Source organism: Apium graveolens, chromosome 3, assembly GCF_009905375.1.
Source record: "Apium graveolens cultivar Ventura chromosome 3, ASM990537v1, whole genome shotgun sequence".
NCBI classification, from domain to species: domain Eukaryota; kingdom Viridiplantae; phylum Streptophyta; class Magnoliopsida; order Apiales; family Apiaceae; genus Apium; species Apium graveolens.
Window position 1 is genome coordinate 26201958 of NC_133649.1, and position 24592 is coordinate 26226549.

The 24592-nt window shown below is 34.1% G+C and overlaps 3 protein-coding genes across 3 annotated transcripts; 2 read left to right on the forward strand and 1 right to left on the reverse strand.

Moving 5' to 3' along the window:
* The first annotated feature begins 10865 nt into the window (after nt 1-10865).
* LOC141714016 (protein BOLA1, chloroplastic) lies at nt 10866-11183 on the forward strand. The gene has a single exon (XM_074517565.1). It carries the CDS (start codon nt 10866-10868, stop codon nt 11181-11183), a length of 318 nt encoding a protein of 105 aa, XP_074373666.1.
* A 4216-nt stretch (nt 11184-15399) lies between these two features.
* LOC141712010 (kinase-interacting family protein-like) lies at nt 15400-19772 on the forward strand. The gene is made up of 3 exons (XM_074514768.1): nt 15400-15551; nt 16580-16728; nt 18560-19772. Exons 2-3 carry the CDS (start codon nt 16587-16589, stop codon nt 19561-19563), a joined length of 1146 nt encoding a protein of 381 aa, XP_074370869.1. The 5' UTR covers nt 15400-15551; nt 16580-16586; the 3' UTR covers nt 19564-19772.
* A 68-nt stretch (nt 19773-19840) lies between these two features.
* Nucleotides 19841-22300, reverse strand: LOC141712012 (xyloglucan endotransglucosylase/hydrolase protein 9-like). The gene is made up of 4 exons (XM_074514769.1): nt 21978-22300; nt 21619-21719; nt 21191-21384; nt 19841-20367 (listed from the first exon to the last, which is right to left on the reverse strand). The coding sequence occupies exons 1-4, from the start codon at nt 22150-22152 to the stop codon at nt 19968-19970; spliced, it is 870 nt and encodes a 289-aa protein (XP_074370870.1). The 5' UTR covers nt 22153-22300; the 3' UTR covers nt 19841-19967.
* Between the last annotated feature and the right edge of the window lie 2292 nt (nt 22301-24592).

The window sequence follows — 24592 nt, forward strand, 5'->3', positions numbered from 1 at the left end:
CTTCAACTGTATTAAAACAACAAGTCCTCTGATTGTTTATTATTCACAGAGGCCTGATCACTGAATGATCTTCTTTCTATGACTTCAAATAGACTTGCACTTGTAATACTGTGTTCTGATTCTTATATGTGTCTGATCATTCTTCTTCTGGATTCCTTGTGTAGACGTAGTATTATTAACATGTCATGTTCTAGTGTTGTTATTGTGTTGAGTTATCACGTAACTGTTCATACAGCTACGTCGTCTCACCAACAGGGCTAATCGTTATCATGGGGTTCTAGCGGATTTATTTATGGATTTCTTTAGTTAAATTGTTTGATGCCTTAGTATGTGGTGATTGTATGATATCCTAGTATTGGTTGTGCGTATTCGTCTTATGAGCGTTGCGAACTTATAAGATAGTGTGTTAATTCTTAATGAAGCGAAAGTGAATTTAAGGATTTAGAACTTTCCATGCTAGCATAGGTTCATGTATTTGTTATGCATGATGCGTAGGTAATTTTAACCATCTTACTTGCCCTATATAATCAAGATAGATAACTTCTGCTTAAACCGTTATGTTGTCAAATTCTATAGACATATAGGGTCTTAATATAATTGGTGCCTATTTAGCTTCTATCTCTTTTGTGGATGTCTGGTAGAATGGTACTCGTGCAACGAAAATTAGCGTTTATCAGTTTCGTGTTATCTGATTAGTGTCATCACCATTGCATCCTAAGGTTAAGAATAATAAGGCTATTGAATGAATTATTTAATGAACTTAGAATCCCATGTTTGTCATATATATTAATTCAGTTAATCTTATTCTCGTAGTTATAATTGTTAGCGTAATTATTAGTTATAAACAATCTCAATTTGTTATCGTCTTAGCATTGGATAATAACCATACATTGTTGCTTAGGTGCATAAATTAAATTGTTAACCAATACAGTCTCTGTGGGAATGAACTAGAAAAGGTTCTATACTACTTGCGAACTCGTATACTTGCGTGTATTATTAGCGCGTGTTTAGCGACTAAATACCCCCCTCTGTATTGTATTGTTAGGGAATAACATTTCTAAACCTAGAAAAGTGAAAAATACAACTGCTAGTTAAACACCTAACCCATTTCCATCCTTAGCGGACATAAACATTTTTATATTTTTAAATTTATATGGTCAATTAATAATTTTATAAGTTTATTTAAAAAGTTAACAAAAAAAGTAGCGGAATAAATAACCAATATACTACTAACTTAACTTTTGCCCCTTATAAATTTTCAACACTATAATATCATATTTTTAAATTAAAAAGTATAATACATATTAGTAATAAAAAATTTCAAAATAGTTTAATTTAACAATTATTTTGTAGTTTGATTAATATTAATATTTGCATTATAAGAGGGAGGTTAATAGTATAATAAATAATAACTTATATGTTAGAAAAATAAAGAAGAGACTCTTGAGTATAAATTAGTTATGAGTTATTTCGTAGAAGATTCTTAAAAACAATTGTATATAATTATTAATTGGATTATTTAATAAAAGCTGCAAAATCGTATATATTTAGAGTCATATAATTAGAAATTTTATTTATTCAACCTATTTCAAAAGACTTTTTTATATTTTATTTGTCATCTTTAATTATATTTTATCTAAAAAGTTATTTTGAACATGTTAAAAAAATATGTATATATAATTAAATTGTAAAACGTTAAAATTGTTTTATTAGTTGCCCTTCTATATATTTACTCAAATTATCTTTTTATTTTGTTGGATATATTTGAGATGTCATGTCTAATATGTTTCATGTTTAGTTTTTAGATCTTAAAAAACAGGAAATATCAGTACTTACTAGAATCAGTACTTACTGGAAGTCAGGACTTAATGTCATATCAGGACTTAAGGTCATTTCAGAACTTAAGTACGAGAGAATTACAGTTAAGGAAGAAAGTTGATTAACAGTAGAAGATCGAGACTAATACAAGAAGAAGATATGCAAGGAAAGAGTTAGAGGACTAGAAGAATTATATAAGATATCTGATTGATATATTTTAGGAGACAGAATTATATTCCATATCAATTAGAAGTTATCTTGTAACTGTGTACTATATAAACACAGACATAGGTTTACACTATATGTGTTATCATTATCGAGAAGATCATACATTGTAACCTAGCAGCTCTCGTGATATTTTTCATCACTGAGAGAGGACAGTTCCATTGTAACAGAGTTTATTATATCGAATACATCTGTTTTCTGTTATCTGTGTTCTAAATCGATTTGATTGTATTCTACACTGTATTCAACCCCCTTTTACAGTGTTGTGTGACCTAACAAATGGTATCAGTGCCTATCTGTTAACACACATACAGTAAAGATTCAAAACAATCATGTTTGAAGAAGCAGAAAATCCAACCAAGCCCGCCAAAATTGAAGAAACTCCAAAGACTCAAACCCATAGTCGATATGAGACTATTAGGGTTCCCATGTTGAGACCTTCTGAGTATCCCATATGGAAAGTGAAGATGGCTATATTTCTGGAAGCTACAGATCCAAAATACCTTGACAGAATTAATGAATGACCATATAAGCCAACCAAGCTCTCTGTTGTAGTTGCTGATCAGCCAGCAACGACCGTACCAAAGGAGAAAAGTGAGTATACAGCTGAAGATATCTAATTTATTGCCAAAGATGCAAAGGTAAATCATTTGCTGCATAGTGCCATTGATAATGTCATGTCAAACAGGGTAATTCACTGCAAGACTGCAAAGGAGATATGGGATGATTTGGAGACAAGATGCTAGGGAACTGATGCAATCAAGAAGAACAGGAGGACTATACTCACTCAAGAGTATGAGCACTTTGACTCAAAAAGTGATGAGTCATTAACTGACTTATATGACAGGTTTGTCAAACTCTTGAATTATCTGTCACTGGTGGACAAGGAATATGATCTTGAAGATTCAAATCTAAAATTCCTTTTAGCTCTTCCTGAAAGTTGGGATTTGAAGGCTACTATTATAAGAGACAACTATGCTCTTGATGAAACTACTCTTGATGAAATTTATGGTATGCTCAAGACTTATGAACTTGAGATGGATCAAAAAAACAAGTGACAAGGGAGAAAGTCAAGAACAGTTGCTCTTAAGGCTGAGGAAGAATTCCCCAAAGTGGCTGTCTCAAAGAAAGGAAAAGGAAAAGCTCTTAGCTCTCATCACAAAGTCTGATTCAGAATCATCAAGTTCTGATGATGATGATTCAGAAACTGAAAGTTTACCTGAAGTAGATGCTAATGAAGAGATGATTAAATTGTGTGCTCTTATGGTGAAGGGTATCACAAAGATAGCCTACAGGAAATTCAGAAGGGGAAATAAGTTTTTCAAGAAAGGTGGAAGTTCTGATAAGAAGGGATTCAGAAAATCTGGAGGCAGAGGAAGAAAGTCTAACATAAGAGATTACTCAAATGTCAAATGTTAAAATTATGGTGAAAGAGGCCTCATATCTCCTGACTGCGAGAAAGGAAAGAGTGACAAAGGCAAGGCACTTGTCACAAAGAAGAAAAGCTGGACAGACACTTCAGATTCTGAAGATGAGGTGAACTATGCCTTGATGGCAAATGCTGATGGCAGCCCTAAAACTGCTGAGTTAAAGGTACCTCAAACAACTTATGCATTTCATACTGATGATATTACTGAGTTGAGATTATATCTTAAAACCATGTTTATTAGCTATAGAGATCAAACTTTAACATGTGAAAGATTAACTTCTGAAAATCTTGCTTTTAAGAAAAGGAATGATTATTTAGAAAAGGAGTTAGTTATGTTCCATCAAACTCAGAAAGAGAGAGATGATACTTTTTATGTTAGAGATGAATTGCTGAAATTGAATAAATCTCTAAAAACTGAGTTAAAAAGAAAAAAAGATTATCAGGACTTGGACTAACTCTGGCAGAACAACTCAGAAGTTATTAAGTAGTGGAAACTGGAAAGAGGGCTTAGGTTATGGAGTTGACAAAAGTATAAAGGGATCTGAGCAAATTGAGCCAATTATTGTTAAACAAACTGTTAAGCCAAAGGTAAATCCTGTTAAGTTTGTAGGTAAAACTGTAAAGTCTGATTCTGAAAAGATGAAAGAGTCTGTGACAAAAGTTAAGGAGAAGTCAACTTTTGACAAATTAGAGCAGGATAAACCAGCTGAAGTCAACATAGGCTTAATGACAAAGAAGCAACTTAAGCATAAGCTGAAAGAAATAAGGAATGTCAACAAGGTTAAGGCAACTAGGAAAAATAGGAATGGAAAGGAAGGTGTGAATAAAAGCAATAATTATATGCCTGTTCCTAATGCTCCTAGAAAGAAATGTTATAACTGTGGAAACTCTAACCATCTTGCTTATTTTTGCAGGAAGAATAAAAATATAAACTCTTTATCTCTTAAGTCAGGAGTTAAGAGTTAGTCTGTTAGGTTTAAGCCACAAAATCCTTGTTTTCATTGTGGTAGTTTATGGCATTCCATTTATACTTGTAAGGAATATTATAGTTTATACTATGATTATTATCAAATAAAACCTTTTTTGAAGAAAGTTGCTTTAATTCCTTCTAGTGTAAAACCTGAAGCAAAGTCTGATATAAGTTCTGATAAACAGCATGTTAGCATAAACTCTGATATTAAATCCGCTGCAAATGCTAACAAACTTAATAAGGCCAAAGGATCCAAGCAAGTTTGGGTCCTTAAAACTAACCATTAGTGGTCTTTGTGATTGCAGGGCAACAGGAGAAACATCCTAGTACTGGATAGTGGATGTTCAGGACATATGACTGAAAATAAAGCCCTACTCTCAGACTTTGTGGAGAAAGCTGGCCCAAAAGTTTCTTATGGAGATGGCAACATGGGAAAAACTCTGGGATATGGCAATATTAATCTTGGGAATTTCATCATTGAAACAGTAGCTCTGGTCTCAGGACTTAAATACAATCTGTTGAGTATAAGTCAAATCTATGACAGAGGTTATCATGTGGATTTCTTTGAAGAACACTGTGAAGTTGTAAGCAATTCTACAGGCAAAGTGGTTCTGAAAGGTTACAGGCATGGTAACATTTATGAAGCCAGACTTTCAACAACTACTGAAGGTTCTGCAATCTGTCTGTTGTGTAGAGCATCAATTGAAGAAAGTTGGAATTGGCACAAAAGAGTCTCTCATTTAAACTTCAACAACATAAATGAGCTTGTAAAGAAAGATCTTGTGAGAGGACTACCAAAATCAGTATTTTCTCCTGATGGCCTTTGTGATTCATGTCAAAAGGCAAAACAAAGAAAATCTTCTTTCAAGAGCAAAACTGAGTCATCAATTCTTGAGCCTTATCACTTACTGCATGTTGATCTATTTGGTCCAGTCAATGTCATGTCTATTGCAAAGAAGAAATATGTTATGATTATAGTGCATGAGTTCACAAGGTACACTTGGGTGTACTTCTTGCACAAGAAGAATGAAACTACATTTAATCTAACTAATCATGTCAGACAGCTGGATAAGTTGGTCAAAGATCCTGTTAAAATAATAATGAGTGACAATGACACTGAGTTCAAGAATTCAAATATGGAAGGGTTCTGCAAAGAGCATAGAATCAACAAGAATTTTTTGCACCTGGAACTCCTCAGCAAAATGGATTTGTAGAAAGGAAGAACAGGACTCTCATTGAAGCTGCACGAACTATGCTTGATGAAGCAAAGTTGCCAACCTATTTTTGGGCTGAAGTTGTGCAGACTGCTTGTTTTACACAGAATGTAACACTCATAAATAAGCATGGAAAAACACCATATGAGATGGTGAAGAAAAAGTAGCCAAATCTGAAATACTTTCATGTATTTGGTTGCAAGTGTTTTGTTCTTAAGACTCATCCTGAGCGGCTGTCAAAATTTGATCTAAAAGCTGATGAAGGAATTTTTGTTGGATATCCACTTTCCACAAAAGCCTTCAAAGTCTATAATTTAGGAACAAGGGTTGTCATGGAATCTATTAATGTCTCATTTGATGATAAGAAGATTACTGAACTTGAAGATTTCAATGATCATGATCAGCTGAGATTTGAGAATGAAGACTTAACTTCTGATTCTGTAATTTCTGATGACTTAAACTCTGAACCTGTAAGTACTGATGTCATTGAATCTGTGGTAACAATTCCAAAGGAAAATGCACCTGTCCAGGGGGAGCAAACTGAAGATCCTACCACATCTCAAGACTCTAAAGAAGAATCAGAACATGTCACTGGCTCTTCAAGTGCTTTTTCATCTAGTTCTGATGAGCTAAATTCTGATAATTCTGGAAGCTCTGATTCTTCAACTCTTGCTTTAATTTTTTTTACTGACGGTTATTATTACAGATCGGTCTAGGGAGTCGAGGCATCATTATTTTTACTTGTAATTGTTAAACAGTCCTCGCGTCCCTTGGTATTCTACTGGCTATTTAAACCGACTATTCATCCCAGCCAAACCATCTTCCATTTTCTCACAAACTCACTCTCTCTTTTAATTCTCATCATTTTTCTTTTTCATAAACAAAAATGGTTCGTTTCAACTTGTTCATGAACTATGAAACTTTCAATATCGAGTTGAGTTGTGATGATTGGCAACACGAGTGGCATGTCACCGCCATTCCTGAAGAACTCTGGAACTCCGTTCCACAAGAGGTTCACACAGACCTCTTGTTCTTTTCGATGGACTACCATCTCCATCTTGATCGATTGGAAGAAGAAAGGAGAGAAGCTCTCCGTCAGCAAGAACGGATCATCCGTCTTGCAGTGCTCTTCATCAGCAGCAGAAGGAACTAGTCGATAGATCTTCTTAGACTAGGACTAAGGCTGTTAATGTTAAGAATCTTAGAATAGGACTATCTTGTAATTTTTGCATGTAATTGATAAATTTCATGAAATGTACTCATCTGATATATTAATGAAATTTCCTTTAATTGCAAGATTTAGTCTCTGTTTCTCAAATTATGTGACTGTGCATGTTTTAATTGCAATTTGCTAATCTTTACTTAATCTATTTTTAACTTTATCCTGTGATGAATGTTTTGATTACAATTATGGTCAATAATAAATTTTGTTGATTTGAGGAGGAAACAATTGAAGCACAGGTTCCTGCATCAGAACCTGTGATAAATGAAGCTGGGAATGTTACTTCTCAGAAAGAAACAACCACTCAAAGTTCTGATACTTTGAAAAGGAAATCTGTAAATTCTGATGCTGCAACATCAACTCCTTCTTTGGCAAGGAGATTGAAGAAAATGAAGGCTATGAGGTATTTGGCTAAATCTTCATCAGAAGATAATGAAGAAGCAGAGGAAGGGGATCAGGAATCTCTGATCTCAGAAGAACCAATCATTATTGAAGCTCTGATTTCTTCATCTCAAGCCACAGAAACTGCTACCGATACAGTGGTTACCCCTCCTGGCTCTCCAATAAAAGCTTCAGATGATGCTAAAGAATAAACTAACAACTCTGAGATAGATATTCACAATTTGAATATACCTCAAGTTCTTTATCTGGAAGCTCCAACTACTGAAGCTCAGCCATCTACAGTCAAATCTTCAATCTTAGATGCTGAGATACCATCTACATCAAAGAGACCAGCTCTGGAGATAAATTCTGATGATCAAAATTTAGATGATGTTATTCTTGAATCTCCAGTTGTATCACACACTCTTGTACTGTCAGAAAATGATGAAACTTCCTCAAGTTCTGGAGACAGTATTTCTGTTGAAACTCCAGTTCCTATTCTGGGAAAGGAAGCTTTGGTGAAGAAATTTGTTAGACAGGATGCACCTGTACCTTGGGAAGAAACTCACAGGGGAGTTGCGTGGACCAAGAAGTGGAATGACTCAGATTTTATTCCATGCACCAAAATTCTGATAGAGCATGTATCAAAAGCTGATGAGTTATTATCAAATTCTGATTTCAAGACTCAACTCAAGGTTGCAGCTATGAGTACAAGAAGTCTTCATGGTCTACATTCTATTACTCATGCTAAAGTTGATACACTCAGGGAACAAGCTGATAAGCTCGATCTACAACTCAAGCTTGATAAGAATAGGTATGTCAGACCTACTCTTGAAAAAATTGAAGCCATTGACAAGGTTCAAGAGGAGCAACAGGCCCAAATTGCTGAGGTTCTGGTTAATCAAGCTTCTCAGAAAGCTCAAATGGATGAAATCCAATCTTCAGTTGAACTTCTTCTCTCTCTCTCTCTCTCTCTCTCTCTCTCTCTCTCTCTTATTTCCTGATGATGCCAAAAAGGGGGAGAAGATAGTTAAGTCCAAATGCTCACCTACTCAAGTACTGAAGAAGAAGGATGATAAAGGTGATGACCAAGGAAACTCTGAATAGAGCAGAGGTCAAAGAAAATTTCAAGGAAAATCTTCTATACAGAACAAGTCAAGTTCTGATGATGTGAATGCTCAAAGTCTGAAGTCAAGTACTGATAAACAAAGTCTGATGTCAAGTTCTGATATTCTGATTCAGTCAGGATCAAAAGACTCTCAGAAGTTTATGCAAACTCTGAAGCTAAAAAGGAAGTAGACTACTGTTTATTACAAAGATCCTAAAATTCAGACACTTGATGAGGAGATAGCAAGAAGATTATTTCTGAAACACAATTCAGGAATGGATTTAGAAGCTCTCAAGGAGGAAGAAGCTAGATTTGCAACTGAGAAGACAAATCTTAAGTCTAAAGTTTCTGATGCAAGGAAAACCTCCAAGGCCTAAGGAAAAAGGCATTGTGATCAAGGAAAAGTCAAATTCTAAAAGTTCAAAGTTCAAGACTAGATCACAGACTGAGAGTAATCCCAAAGACAAAGGGAAAGGAAAAGTTGTTGAACCAATCAAGTCACTGGAGATGAAAATTTCTCAAGTTTTGATGAAACCAATATGCAAAATGGTTCAAGTAACTGATGATAATCTTATTGAAGATGAAACTGTTCAAATTCTGAAAAGAAGAAAGATAATTGAAGAATCTAAAACAACCTCTGACATTGCTCAAGTTGTTCAGAATGAAGGACAACAAGCTATAGAAGAAACAACAAATTCTGATCAAGTTGATTTGAATAAAATGACAATTGCTGATAAGAAGAAGCTGTTATGGAAGAAAGCTACTCCAGTTGAACCAAAATCTAATCTCTTGATTAATCAACTCGCTATATTTGGGTTGAGATCCAAGCAACCTAGGGATAGAGCTGGATTAAGTTCTGACGAAGAGAAGATTCAAACAGAAGTACAAGTTACTCTAAGAGATCCTTTCATGTTGACAGACAAACCATATGAACTATTCAAACAAAAGCACCTTGACAAGGTATTGTCTGCTCAAGTTGTGATAGATGTTCATGATAAGGAGAATCTAAAAGAGAAATTGATTTTATTTCTCAATGATGGAAGGACTTATAGACTAACTGATACTGATATACTAAAGAAGTCTGTCAGAGAGTTTCAACATATTCACTATCTTCTGGAAGTAAAATCTGATGTTACAAGAAGATGGTCAGAATACATTTTGAAGGCTATAAAAGATCTACTCAGAATCTATGGTACAAAGACTTCTCATTACAGTCTAATGATTATTGAAGATGATGGAAGAGAAATTCCTATGTTGAAGAATTCTGCTAAGGTGGAAGTAATTCTGAAAGGAAAATGTTTATGTTATAATGAAAACTCTTCACATTCTAAAGTTATCAGACTTGGTGATGGACTTGAAAGAACATCCATTCAAGCTCTCAGAACAGCCATTTATCAAATTGGTGATAGTAAAGAAGAAGAACTGACGCAGGTCAAAGCACAGTTAGTTGAAGTTCTGAGGAAAGCTGAAGATAAGCTGGTGAAAGATTTTGTTAAGAATCATTATGGATTCAGATTGATCCAGTAATGTTGGTAAAGCTGGATGTTTTATAAGTTGTAATTGATAGTCTTATTAAACTCTTATTGCATTTGAACTTAAGTGTTTTTGACATCACCAAATCTATTAACTTGTACATTCTTGCATAATTTACAAGTTGGGGGAGATTGTTGAATATATTTGAGATGTCATGTCTAATATGTTTCATGTTTAGTTTTCAGATCTTAACAAACAGGAAATATCAGTACTTACTGGAATCAATACTCATTGGAAGTCAGGAATTAATGTCATATCAGGACTTAAGGTCATATCAGAACTTAAGTACGAGAGGACTTACAGTTAAGGAAGGAAGCTAATTAACAGTAGAAGATCGAGACTAATACAAGAAGAAGATATGCAAGGAAATAGTTAGAGGACTAGAAGAATTATATAAGATATATGATTGATATATTTTAGGAGACAAAATTATATTCCATATCAATTAGAAGTTATCTTGTAACTGTGTACTATATAAACACAAACATAAGTTTACACTATATGTGTTATCATTATCGAGAAGATCACACATTGTAACCTAGCAGCTCTCGTTTCCATTGTAACAGAGTTTATTATATTGAATAGATCTGTTTTCTGTTACTTGTGTTCTAAATCGATTTGATTGTATTCTACACTGTATTCAACCCCCTTCTACAGTGTTGTGTGACCTAACATATTTATTTAATGTTTTTAATAAAAAGCTGACCATATATTATTTTAGCATTTGAAACACATTTTTTCGATTTTCAACTATTTTTTAGCTACAAATGAAAATTTCAGAAAATTGAAAAATGAAAAAAATTCTACAAAGTAAAGAGGCCATAAATATAAATTTAGGTGGATCCGGGTCTCATCCATCAATGGGCCTTGCAAGCCCCAATATATACATATATGGGTGAAAGCCCGAAGGGGCACTTAAAACAGTAGGCTTCAACGTTCATACATGTTCCAAGTTCCAACAAAAGATGGGGTCTCGAGCAGGAGCAAACATGTTAATATCACGAGCCAATCGAATCAGAACAAAGCTCCAATCTGCCCTTGAAGCCACAACTTTAGAAGTTGAAGACGTTTCTTACCAACACGCAGGCCATGCTGGCGTTAAAGATAATCCCAACAATGAAACCCACTTCAATTTAAAGATTGTTTCTGGGAAATTTGATGGACAGTCACTAGTGAAACGACACCGTATGGTGTATGAATTGTTGGCCGATGAACTTGATTCTGGATTGCATGCTGTGTCTATTCAGGCCAAGACTCCTAAAGAAATTGGAGGGTCTGCTTGAGTTTTTGTTGAATTTACATTTTTACCCTTTTGGTGAGATTATTTAAATAACTGTGTTTGAATAATTGTTTTTGATTTAATTATATAGATCGCTGTTACTTATGATATTTTCTGAATTGCTGTTTTTTTGTTAATTGTCACTTTGTTATTTTGCTTGTTAATTAGTTTATTAACAATGTTTTGATACAAGTCCATTATTCATTTATGAGTAATTTCGTTTTTCCTGATTCGATTGATGTACAACTTTTCATGTACGGATGCCAATATCTTTCATGACCCCAGAATCTGGCTTGATTCTTGACGCCAGCACAGAGATAAATAATCAAAATGACACATCGCGACAATGCTCTGAAACAAAATTTCATTTAGCTTAATGTTCATTTTTATTAAATTTCAGTGAAGTTTAGGACCAAACTTGTTTAGTAACATACCCCGAAACCTGATATTTCCACCTTTATTTATTATGTGGATTCACAAAGCTCAAATATTGGTCTTCCGGTCAGAGGTTTGATGACATGTGTCCAATTTTCTTAGGTATGCGTATGCCTTTATTAGCTATAATCCTGTAAGAAAGATGGTCTTGGTTTATAATTTGGAACTTCTTATAGACTGCAATATTGGGGGTTAAGAATTAAAAACAGCTGAAATATACTTTCCTAGTTGACCATTTCCTTCCATTAAACAAAAGAGTTAATAGGTAAAATCTAAGAAACACACTTTTTTTATAATGACTAAAGGTCTGAGTGCAATGGGTGGACTAGGCAAGGAGAAAAAATATTTGTGGTAGCCTCTTATGGGAAATGATAGGTAAAGACAATAAGCATGTCAAACGGGAACATGGGAACATGGAATGGGGAGCTGATGCCAAACGGAGAATTAGAATATTAGTTTTGTTTTTATTTTATATTATTATGTAGATATAAGTGTGTTTTGTAATTAATAATTATATAATATATTAGGAACATTCTAGATTATAGTAGTAGAATAAAATCAATGATATGTTTTCTTTAATTGGTTATTCTTTGATTGGTTATGGTAGTTTATTTATATAAGTATTTAGTTTTCAGGAAATTACTTGGCATCCAAGTAATAGTTATTTACATGACTTCATGTAATCTTTCATTATGAAATAGAATTGATTGATTATTATTGAATTGAGAATTATTTATCTTTTGTTCTGGGTTGCGATCCTAACAAACGTCTCTTCTGCGGTTGAGAAATCCTACAGGTAGTGATTCTTCTTCAATTGGATCACCTTAGGCGTGGGTTTTCTGCGGATAATACACATTTATATGTCATTTTACTTGTTTTAAATACATGTCATGCATCAGGAGCACAATATTAATTCTCTTTGTATTTTGTAATATAGTGTCAATTATTAGACGACCTCCTAAGCTCATCCCGTGACATAATATAATAGCTGTGATTAGACGAGTTGCCTTTGAGATGTTATATCAACTTCCTTTGTCCTAGAACTAGAAATGCCATTCTCCTTATTCTTATTCTGATGTTCCGAAGTTAAGGAAACATTTTTTTTTGCTAAACAGTCAAGGATACCTTAATAATTTAATATATTTAAAGTAGCATATAATTTCTTAAACATAATACTTGTTAGTGCAAATCTAATGTTTGAGATCAGAATAACTATAACTATATTTTAGCGCTTGAAGTGTTTTCCTTGCAATAGACTCTATTAAAGCATCTCCAGTGGGGTGTCAAAAAGAGTGACATAGTGTCATGTCATGTGTCATGGCACTCTTGTTAGGTGCCCATTGAAGTTCTCTCAAATGGGAACAATTTTATATATCTTGATAAAGAAATGTACATTCATATCTATTTTTAATAATACCTGCATATAACTAGTTTGACAACTTTTAGTGCTAATTGTTGAAGTAAATTTTGGTAAGAAGGGTGTCAAAAGTACAATCGAAGAAAGAGACAATAGTATATTAGTAATATTGATGAGTTGGCAATATTGGCAACTTTGGTTTAACATTTCCCTTGGAAATGCTCTTAAAAGCTGGTTTTTGGCTTAAACCAGAACGTGGACAACATTTACCTTCCCTCGTCAGTTTTATGAACTCATCTTGCTCCCTTTTATGGATAGGAGCATCTGCGGCTTGTTCTAAATACGGAACCAAGTTTTTTTTTTGTGCTAATTTCAGTTTGTAAATGGTTCTGCACTTAGATTCGTTAATTTTAGATCGGGTTTCACATTTTAGTTGTAACACCAGTTTGAGCACTGCACTGGATTCATTAATTTTAGATCTGGTTTCACATTTTAGTTGTAACACCAGTTTGAGCACTACACTGGATTCGTTAATTTTAGATCTGGTTTCACATTTTAGTTGTAACACCGGTTTGAGCACTGCACTGGATTCATTAATTTTAGAGCTGGTTTCACATTTTTGTTGTAACACCAGTTTGAGCACTGCACGGGATCTGCTCTTGAAAATATAGTACTACTTGTATATATATTTTTCAATTACTTAATTGTTCCAGTCATAACCCATCTTTATTTTTTCTTTGTTTTGGTGGCAATTAGTTATTATAATGTCATTAGATAGATTAAAGCATAGAAAACACCGGAATCTGGTTTGTGGGAGTTATAATTGAGGATAAATTGAACCCAGAATAACTATCTGGGAGCCAGAACATTCAGTTGATTACAATAATCTGAAATGTTCAAGCAATGCTTTCACAAAACAAAGTTTTGGCCTGGTAAGGATGATCGAGATTGTATTAAAAAATAAACTGTGGGTGCTTGATCTGTAGCGAAGACGAGCCAAAGGGGGCTGGTCCTTGCACAAATGGTAGTGCCCGTACTTCTCTACTCCCCTCTCAGATTATGATCATTACTTGAACACAGATATTTTTTTTTTCATTGCAGCAGCGTGCATGAAATCATTCTTTTACTTTTTGATTTTTCTTGTATTTTTTTAAAAAAGTTTCAAAAACCTTGAAGCTTATCAGATTTTAAAGAATAGGTGATTTTTGTTCATAAAGGCAGCGAGTTTAAGACCGCTCTTTCGGTCTTAATAACTTATATGCTGTTTTGGGTGATACTACTGACCGAGGTTTGAAATCGTAACATCGTATGGTGATATAGTTGGTCGAGAGATGCTTAACGTGGTGGAAGGAGGCCGTCAATTAACACAAGGTTGAAATTGGATTCACAGGGAAGCAATAGAAGTTAACAATACATTTTAGCCGATTCACATGAGGTGTTTCATGTATCTCTCCAGTTGGTGAGGATGGGGTTATTTGGTTGAGGGGTTGGTGGGGATGAAGTAAGTCGCTGTTAGCATCATTGCATTTTGATGGGAAGGTTGTTGTCTTGAGTTTCTATTTGAACCTTTGCCTGATTATATCTTGATATTTGGTTTACAAAAGATAATCAAACCCCTTTTTAAACCCCTCAATCACTTCATCTAACTAACTAATTACAGTATATTCTTTAGGTAACATTTGCCATCATTATTACGATAGATAGTGTCATTATTCCCAGAATCAAGCATTTTACACCTTGTTTAAGGTGATATTATACATCTGACTTTTTGTGGATGGCAAAATCCGGCATGAATAGACACACACGAATTTAATTCGAGAAATATGACGTGTGGTTACGTTTTGGTTTGGGTTAATTGTAAGTGTAACCGGAAATCATGTTAAAACAATAACTAAAATTCATTTTTGATAAAGGTTATTAATTTAAAAAAATAAAAAATAAATAGGGGGATGAATAAAAGATGTTGGAGGGTATCCAATGTGTGTGAGTGACCCCTAAAGAGGTACCGTAAAGTATATGCAGGGCCTGGGTAAAGAAGAGGACATATCCTAATGCTAGATTTTTGTTCATAAATTTAAATACTACTACTACCCTTTGTTTTAGACCCAACACCTTTTTAGCCGGTACTACATTATCACATTCTTTTTACACCAATTCTGTTCTGTGTTTTTATACACTTCCCATTTTTTTGGCTTTATTGTTACATAGTCTACTCATTTTTTTCAAGAAAATTCATCTTGATTTAACTATATAGTTAAAGTTAGTACTACATGTGAGGACCTCCGTAAATTTGAAAACGAAAATTAAAATTTCATAATTTTCAACAACTGACAATAGATAAAGTTCTACTTTTACATGGTTCCCTACCCATGTACACATGGCAATCAATAATAGACAGAGCCACTCCTTATTTTCCCCCATCAGTTCACTACCTAGCTAGTGCCTTGTAGCTATAAGAGTAGTTCTGCTTATATATACTCTCCATTTTTACACCTAAAAACTGGATACATCAAATTCAAAAGCCTTAATCTAGAGACTAGAGCAAGCGAAACCTATCTGCAGCTGTGGTTTTTTCTTAAGGTAAGCATTTCAACCCCTTCAACTTCTTTCCTCTTGACACTTATGTTGGTGTGTATATAAATCTTCATGATTTTACATTTTCTACCATTTTTCATGTTTTTCTTAAGCTTCATAAATTCTGGCCAAACTATCCTTTTTGGCTCGTTTAGCAACAAACTATCATCATCTTCATGTGTTTGTGTGTGTTTCCTTGTCAATGAACTTTGCATCACCAGCTTAATTTTGTGTGTGTGTTTAGTTCTTGAACCTCTGGAAAACTGATCAAAAGAATAATGAGTGGCCACTAGTTTTGTGCGTAAAGATGTCTTGCCCAGTTTACGCGCACCGTGACTGAGGATCACTGCGTCCCACCAGCACCACCACCCGCTTAAATCCTTACCTGGTCTTGAGTAGCCAGTAGTTTTACAAACCAACAAAAATTACAAGAGCAATCAAATAACTGTTGTTACAAATGTGAAATGTCAGTTCTAAAATTTGTTTTGCTTCGCAGTATAACAAAGTTTTAAATTACAGAATAAAAAATGTAATGAAACCCTTCAATATAGTGTACACACACACAAAAATAAACACATACGCACATGATTGGTGGTGTAGATTTTGAACCAACTGAAAAGTGGTGTTTTTCTCCTAGATCTGCGGTCCATTTGTCTGTCAAACACTTGTTTTCATCCAGTTTTTTCCTACCCTGTGCTTCAAAATTTTTGTTTCCTTTACAAAATACAATGCATTTATTACCTTCACAATATTCAAACTTTGTACTAGTACAGAATATTTTAGCCTAAATTTTGGAGTACTCTCTGTAATTTTTGATTTTTTTTTATCTAATGCACAGGACTCAGGACTCTGTCTATGTAACTAATTGTAATTTGCCATGTAAATTTAGGAGTGTATTTAGGATTTTATTTTTAGTTAATATGTGATGGATATCAAACCAAAAACACTCAATGTGAAATCATCCATTTTTTCTTCTTACACAGCACTACTAAGTTGTGTGTATAAGATTGATTGACTGAGTGTTAATCTTGTAGGGGCAATATGTCTGGAGATATGGAAGAAAAGGAGAGAATAGAAGATAAAAGTAGTACTAATAATACTACTAATTCAAATCATTCGAACAAAAACAACAGAAGAAATGGCACATTTATCAAGCCTTCTTGGTTGCTCCTCTCCGTGGCTGGTACGTTCTCTCTGTCGTGTTTCTTTTGTTTTTGTCTCAATATTTAGCCCGTTTTTTTGTTTCCTCTTTCTTAAATTCGGTAACAATTTTATGTTGTCACATCTTAAATAATTAGGCTAAACTGTTCAGATGTTATTCCAGAAGATTTTAAATATGTTATTTTTGAAATCAAGTGTGACATGCCATGCCATTTTAACTGTTGAGATAGACTCTTGGGTTTCAACGGCTGTTTTCGTGCTGGGCACTCTGGTCATTCGGAAAGTCACTTTTTTTTAGTGTCAGATTCTTTAATCGAAATATAGACATTTCGATGAACTCATATATGCCATTTAGAATTCAAAATGAAAACAATGAGAAGAATGGAAATGAAATGAGCACGGAAAATGGAAGGGAAGGGAATGACTCATAGTTTGCTAAGTAGTTTTTGTTCAGTTTGATATGGTTAATTTTCACTACAAACTTCTATACTTGTTTATTACATTTCTCGGCTCATGTATTAAAATTTCTGAAGTTTCGAGTGTGTACTCAAATATGTATCGTATCCGCAATACCATGGTTGAAAATGTGGTTTAATCTTCAATGGAGTCTCCTTTATATAGAAAGCATAGTGATAATACCATTATTATTGATAATATGGAATATGGATTGCCCCTTTAACAAAGATGTCTTTTCTTAACCATTCTTTGTAAAAGTGGAAGGGCAAAGGTTCATAAAGATACTTCATATTTACCCAATTGTCGGCAGAGTGAAACAAATATGAAAAGTAAAAGAAGAACAGTAAGAAAGTTTAACTGCCACTCAGTACTACTCTTTTGCAACTACTCTAAAAAAGACAAAAGTGAGAAAGTAAAAACACCACTATTAATGCTCTGGTTGGCCCATGATCTACTAGGCCCACACAATTTCTTTCTTCCCTGCATTCAGCTAGATTGCAAATTACCAGAATTTGAGGATCAAATTGAAGGGTCACTTTCTACTTACTGTATGTATACAAGAAATGATGCTGAATAGGCCTATTCAATAAAAGCTGTAACCATCTGATATATTTATGTCTGCATTTGTCTTTTTACAGACTATACTTATTCAAAATTTGAATTGTGTACGTGAACATGAGTTTTCATTATCTTGGAAGTTTTTTTGCAGAAAGGATAAATATATTTTATTTTGAGATTTTCTGGGATTTATGTCTTGCCTATTCACACACAGTGACTATTCATATTTTTATGGGATGTACTTTGCTATATGAAGTTGTAGCGTAAAATGATTTCTACTGTTATCAGAAATTGTAGAGTTTCTGCATTTGACAAAAAATCCAAATTATCACAAATGGGAGCAATGCAATTCAAAATATCAGAATATGTGAGTAGGCCTTAAATAACACTTGAATCAGCTTGTAAAATAGTTGCAAATAGTGTAGGCCATTTTCCAACCGGCGAAGCACATTTCGCATGCAAGATTGGTTGTAATTCAGGACTTCTTTAAGTTATGATATTTTTGGCAAAAACATCTAAATTATGACCATCGAATGTTCATCTAGTGTAGTGGAACGAGATTTGAATTTTTTATGTAAGAACATATTCAGATATTGTAAGATCTTATATTGATACTAGAATTTTTAACCAAGTGAAGCAGACATTGAAATGATGTACTATGGTAGATATGTTATTGAGAACAGTAGTTATGAAACACTGCCATTGTACATTAATCACATTATATATCAGTGTTACTAATTTGGTATGTATAGAATTGTGCAAAAAATAGCATGTATATTGGGTTTTTTGATTGAAATTTTGAAGTGCATTTGTGTTGGTCTATGCATTGGCAATTACAGATTTGGACAGAAGGATGAAAATGGTATCTTCAAACACTGACAAGGAAGAAGATAAAGGGGACAGTTTTGCTGAACAAGCTGCAACATATTATGAGAAACGCCCCCAGCTATTATCTTTACTCCAAGATCTCCACAATGGCTACCTTACGTTAGCTGATCGTTACTGCCAAACGCTTGCTAAGCATCGACATACTTCATCGGCATCATCAATCCCAAGTTTCCAGTTGACTTCAGATGAAGAAATATATTGTTGCAGTGAAGTTGACAATGAGTCCGATATGGAGAGCTCATTGTCCTTCCAAGCCCCATTCTCGACTCCATTCAAGACTCATCAAGTCATAACAGATGCTGATCAGATTGTTGCTGAGCTTGTGATCAAGAATGTTGAGTATGAGATCATTGTTGATGAGTTGGATGGAGGGGACCAAAAGTGGCAGGAGTTTTCGAGGAAAATAGAATTGCAAAAGAGTTTGTTGGAGGTTTTGGAATCGGAAAGGTTGATTTTATTGAATGAGAATGCTAGGTTAGGATACAGAGTTGGTACACTGATGGAAGAGAACAAAGGGTTGGCTGCTGAGTCTTTGTTCATGAAGAGAAAGGCCGGTGAGCTTGCACGTTGCATTTTGAAACTGAGGGATGATCATAGGGTGTGCATGCTTAGCCGAAAAATTGAAAATCTTCAAGCTCAGATATATAGCTTGGAGAGGCGGAACAAGGAGTATTATGAGCAGCTTGTTAAACAAGAAGAGGAAAAAAGGAGTAAGATCACTATGAAGAAGATTATGAAACATAAGAGCGGAGAAGTGACATTGGAGGATTGCTTTCAGGTGGATGAAGAAGAGGCTGGCAGTGATCCGAACAGTGATCCAAAACGACGATGGCGGCGTGGCGGTGGCAGTGTGAGAGGGAGTGGCAGGAGGGCTTCAAAGCTGTGGGATAAGATGAAGAACATTGACATGCTTCTATGTGGTCCACATTACAACTCTTCTACTTGGAAAGCATAAGAGCTCCTCTTAACTTAATTAGGTGACTTGATGAAGTGTATAGATATATTGCTCAATTGAAGATTTCGTTTTTTATCGTTATTTATTACCTAAAAATTCAATGGCATGCTAAAAGAAAACCTTAGCTTATATTGTAAACCGAATTTGCTATGGATCAGTTATTGGTATGTATGCAACATATATGTCATGTTATGGCACTATTTTCTTAACTAGTGGTGCTTCCTTTCCTTTTCCCTGTTTCTTATCAATGAGTGTTCTATTCAAATATGTCATGAAACCTCACCACTTCTGCAAAACATATACAAGTAAGAAAAAGAAAACAATGGAACCAGAAACCTTAGTAGTTATATTACAATCTTGAAAAGTTGCAAGATACAATAAAAACATGTACAACGTAATAAAGCCTACTTTAGGCACTCCTTTGGTAGCTCAAGGAATCTTGGTACATCCTTGCAATAATCATATACCAAGTGGTTGGCTAGAACCCACTTTAGTTGCTTTCTTTTCTGTTTGTTTAACCTATTCATGGCTGGCTTGTCCCACCAAAACTGTCCCAACTTGCCACATTTTCCGGCAAGGCCATCGGATTCAGTCAAAAGCTCGCAAGCATCGATATCGAAGGATCTAAACATGGTTACAAAGGGGGCATTAGTCCAGTTTGTCTTCACTCTTCCTCCTTGTGTAGCCCAGTCGTCTGCATTCCATAGGGATCCATGAATTCCCATAGCTTGAGCTTTTGGGTATGTAACTCCTTTTTTCTCTTTGTTTGCAAATATCCTTATTGGAATGTCATCTATAAGAAACCTGCAAATTGCAGAATAGTAAAAATATGAAAGGAAGCATTGAGAGAAGATAATTATTTGAAAACGTTTTCTTGTGCTGTAATAAATCATTTAAGGTTATTATCCAATGAAACAAAGTCTCCATTAGTGTCACAATTTTTGTTGTTGTGAAATTTAGTGTCGCAATCTTGTTTCATCACACTGTCTCCTATCCTTAAAATGATCAAATATACTAAATTACTCAAGCAACACTCTTCGTATATATGTTGCAAGCACATGCATTTTCTCCAACGGTTCCTAGTGGTAAAAATGTATCTCAATATTGAAAATGAACTCAGATCCCATCCTCATATTTTCCTTTCCATAATGAAAGAACACATTTTTCTCTCACCTTGGGAGAGGAGAGATAGTAATATTCAGTTTTAAACGAAGGGTATTTTTTTTAAAGGATGTTATTTTACGCCATCTACAACTAAAACAAGTCACTAAAAGCAGTACAAAAGAAAGTGGAAGCATGCTGCATGCCAAGGTTGCAGTTGAAACAAAAATAGAAGGGGAAAAGAGAGTACATCATTTCTCAATTGAACAAGAAGGCATCATGGTCTATCTTTAGTGTCAACACGCTAAATAAAATAAGTGTACACATCAATAACTCGGTTTTATAGTATTAGTTGGAACACTTGTTAACAAGTAAAGCCTGATATAAATATTGATTAGTTACATTAACATGTTCTGATGCTGAGATTGACTCGGATTCTTATGAATAGTCTGCACAGTGTGTAGACTTTAAAAACTACGCACAGAAACATGTTGATTCTAGGCACCAGGGTAAAACAATAGCTTACATGATGGAGCGATGATTCCAAAAGAAAGAATAGGTATGGAAGTCTGTTGTAGGATCAAACCAAAGGGTATGCCTCTGCTCTCGATTTCCAGAGCCATTAACATACACATTTGTCTGAACAAGGTAAGGCTCTCCTGATACATTTCCCAGAAATTCAAAGTCTAGCTCATCATGATTAGGCCCTTCCGACGACATCTGCATGATCAGTATGTTATAATGTAAATTCTTAACATTTTTTTCGCCAGATGAGTTGCGTGTTAAACAGTCAAATATGAAACTCATTCGAGTACAAATGCATACTAACAAGTAACAGGCACTAATGATATTTGAATATTCCAGCAAGTTAGTTTCTAGTATAAACTGCTTACAAAGATTAAGGGCATGTAATAGACCAGATGACTAAAGTTTGGTTGCAAAAAATGTACTTACATAAAAAGCAGTTACTATTCCAGCTGAATCGCCTGCGATTAATTTGAGCTGTAAACTTGCTTTACCAAATAAGTACTTGCTCCTTGATTCAAATCCACAACCTGCATTTATATGAAACGTCATTTATATTTATATACTCATATAGCAAACTTAACAGTGTATTTGAGAATCTAAAGCAGCCAGCATCGGCAAAACTGCTCCTAGGGGGACATCCGGTCTAGAGTTCGTTTCTCGCCTCCTCTCCCCAGTTCCCCCTTCCTCTGTAACTAAAATCTAACGCAGTAATAAAAATGTAGACCATTGAAAACAAAAAACTTAACAATTTGTGTGTGTAAAGTAAAGTACAACATGAATAATACCCGTCGTATTGTCGAGTGTTAACAAAATGTTTTCCCCTTGAGTAACAATATGATCAGGTGCCCAGTTGGGCTTGAAGAGTTGAGTGAAATCAGCATAAACCTGCAGTTGAACTAAAGCTGCATACAGCACAGTGGATAATGCAACTTTAGAGATGAAATTTAAATGACACTCCATTGTTTACACTCTGATATGCTTCTTACAAGAATGTACTGCTTATTTATACATGTTATTGGGATAGTGGACTGATATAAATATGAATTAACCCCCATATTCCATTGGCAGCAGCAATGAGTTGATGAGCAGAGGCGGTGCACTGTTAGGCACAGAGAATCTTTACCAAGAATTGCACTTGCACAATTAACCATTAAACTTGCTTAAATGGATGAGCTGTTATCAACTTTTTATTGCTTCCATTCACTTCAATATGTAAGAATGTAACGGATATACTAATCATCTGCTGAATTTTGGTTAAGTTGAGCATCATACATGCATGATGCATTACATAATTAGTGACGGCTGAAAAAATATTATGATGAAATTTTTTATATCTGCGAAGCGTGCGACTCTGCGAGTACATTTGCTTATATAATAATTATTATTGCGCAGCTATACATCGGCAGGCCTGAACAATAACCTCTGTTTTAGTCTACTACGAAATGGTGTTTGTATGATAAAGATTGTCAAAATAATAGATACATTTATGTTTTGGTCTTTTCTATGAACACCACGGTATAGTGTCTATTTGACATTTCTCTTTTCTGAAAATAAGTTTGAAAAAATATACTCATTATGAATTTATATATTTTTTTTTGAATAAAATGTGCTTGCATTAATCAAATCATATCTTTATCGAGTCAGATGCATGATAAACCCAGGCGAATTAACTCATTCCTCTATTTCTGACATAAAATAGGCAATTTTGATATAATGAGATAAGTTAAAAATATAGAAATATATATAATAATTTTAAAGAGAAGAACCCTAGAACAAAATGAGAAGTTGCTGAACAGCAAATAAGTTATGTTATAAGTTATTAATAAATTATTTGAACTTTTCTCAAGCATAATCCTAAAATTTTCTTATTAACTTTCTTATTAATTAAACTTTTGGTTAAACTCAAAAAAAATATTATTTTCTCTTTTATTAGTTAGCCGCCTTCGTACTTTCCTCTCCGGCGATGATTTAACGGAGGCCTTTTTCTTATTTTTTTAATAATAGTCATTATTGAGTAAGTTGTGTTTTCTTCACCTAATTTTTTGAATTGTTATATATATATATATATATATATATATATATATATATATATATTCAACAGAGTTTAATAATATACTCCCACAGTCCCTTCCAATAATTTACATTTTTGAGTAAGTGTCCGACACGCATTTTAAGGTGCATAAAAAATATAGTTATGTAACTTGTTTTTACAATTTTCTTTTTCTGAATAAAAGTTGAATGTTTTAATTTTTATTCTAGAAAAACAAAATTGTAAAAAAAAATACGGAACTATACTTTATATGCACCTTAAAATGCATGTCGAACACTCTCTAAAAAATGTAAACAGTTGAAAGGGATGGAGAGAGTATATGTTTTGAGTTATATTTCATTAAAATTGACATATTATGGAAACTACTCGATTTGACGATTTCTTTTATTAGGAGGTAATATTCCAAGTCACTACTGGTCAAATGTTGTTAGCATGGGCACGACAGTTTATCATATTAATCGCATGCCAAAATCTTAGATTTTTAGACTCCGTTGCAAACTTTGTCAACCCATGTGCCATTACCTACAATATTGATGATTTCGCTTGTGTTGCATTTGTTAATCGTCGTAAACAAACAATACTTGATCCATGTATCATTCATTGCATTTTTTGGGTTATGGTATACACCTAAAAAGGTATATTTGATATGAACCGCTTACTCAACATATTTATGTGATCATGAATGTCACATTTTTTTAATATGATGAATTTTATTCCCTAAAAATCACCAATTCTTCATTTCAGGAGAAGACATTATATGGTGAAAATTTGAATTATCAAATGAAGTTGATACAAAATATGTCACTATTACTAATATCTTTGACACTCCTTTGCCGATGAAGGCACTTATACTAGAGTCAACATCAATAGAAATGATAAAAAAAACAGAAGTTGAAGCAACGAAAGCTGAAACAGCAGGTGCTGAAGAAATAGCATCGCATCCCTTTTCGAGGCTTACTAACCAATCTCCTCAGAATATCCATGAGATTAGTTTTTCTGTGATCACACCTAATATTATTAATAATATTGATTCTGAAGTTGTCTATGAGTTACCTGATTCTCAAGTTAGCTACGAGTTACCTTTCAGAAACAACAGAGAAAAACCACCAAATAGATATTCGTCAGAGGACCAAAAATCTAGGTATTCAATTGCCAATTATGTCTCTACAAAAAAATCTATTTGAACTACTTAAGAAATTTGGGATCGAACTCTCTTCACTTCATATTCACATCAATACTAGAGAGACCTTTAAAGACCCCACATTTGCCGGAGTCATAAAAGAAGAAATAGATGCATGAGAAACAAATAAAACCTGGACTTTAGTTTCTCTGTCAAAAGAAAAAAATTGT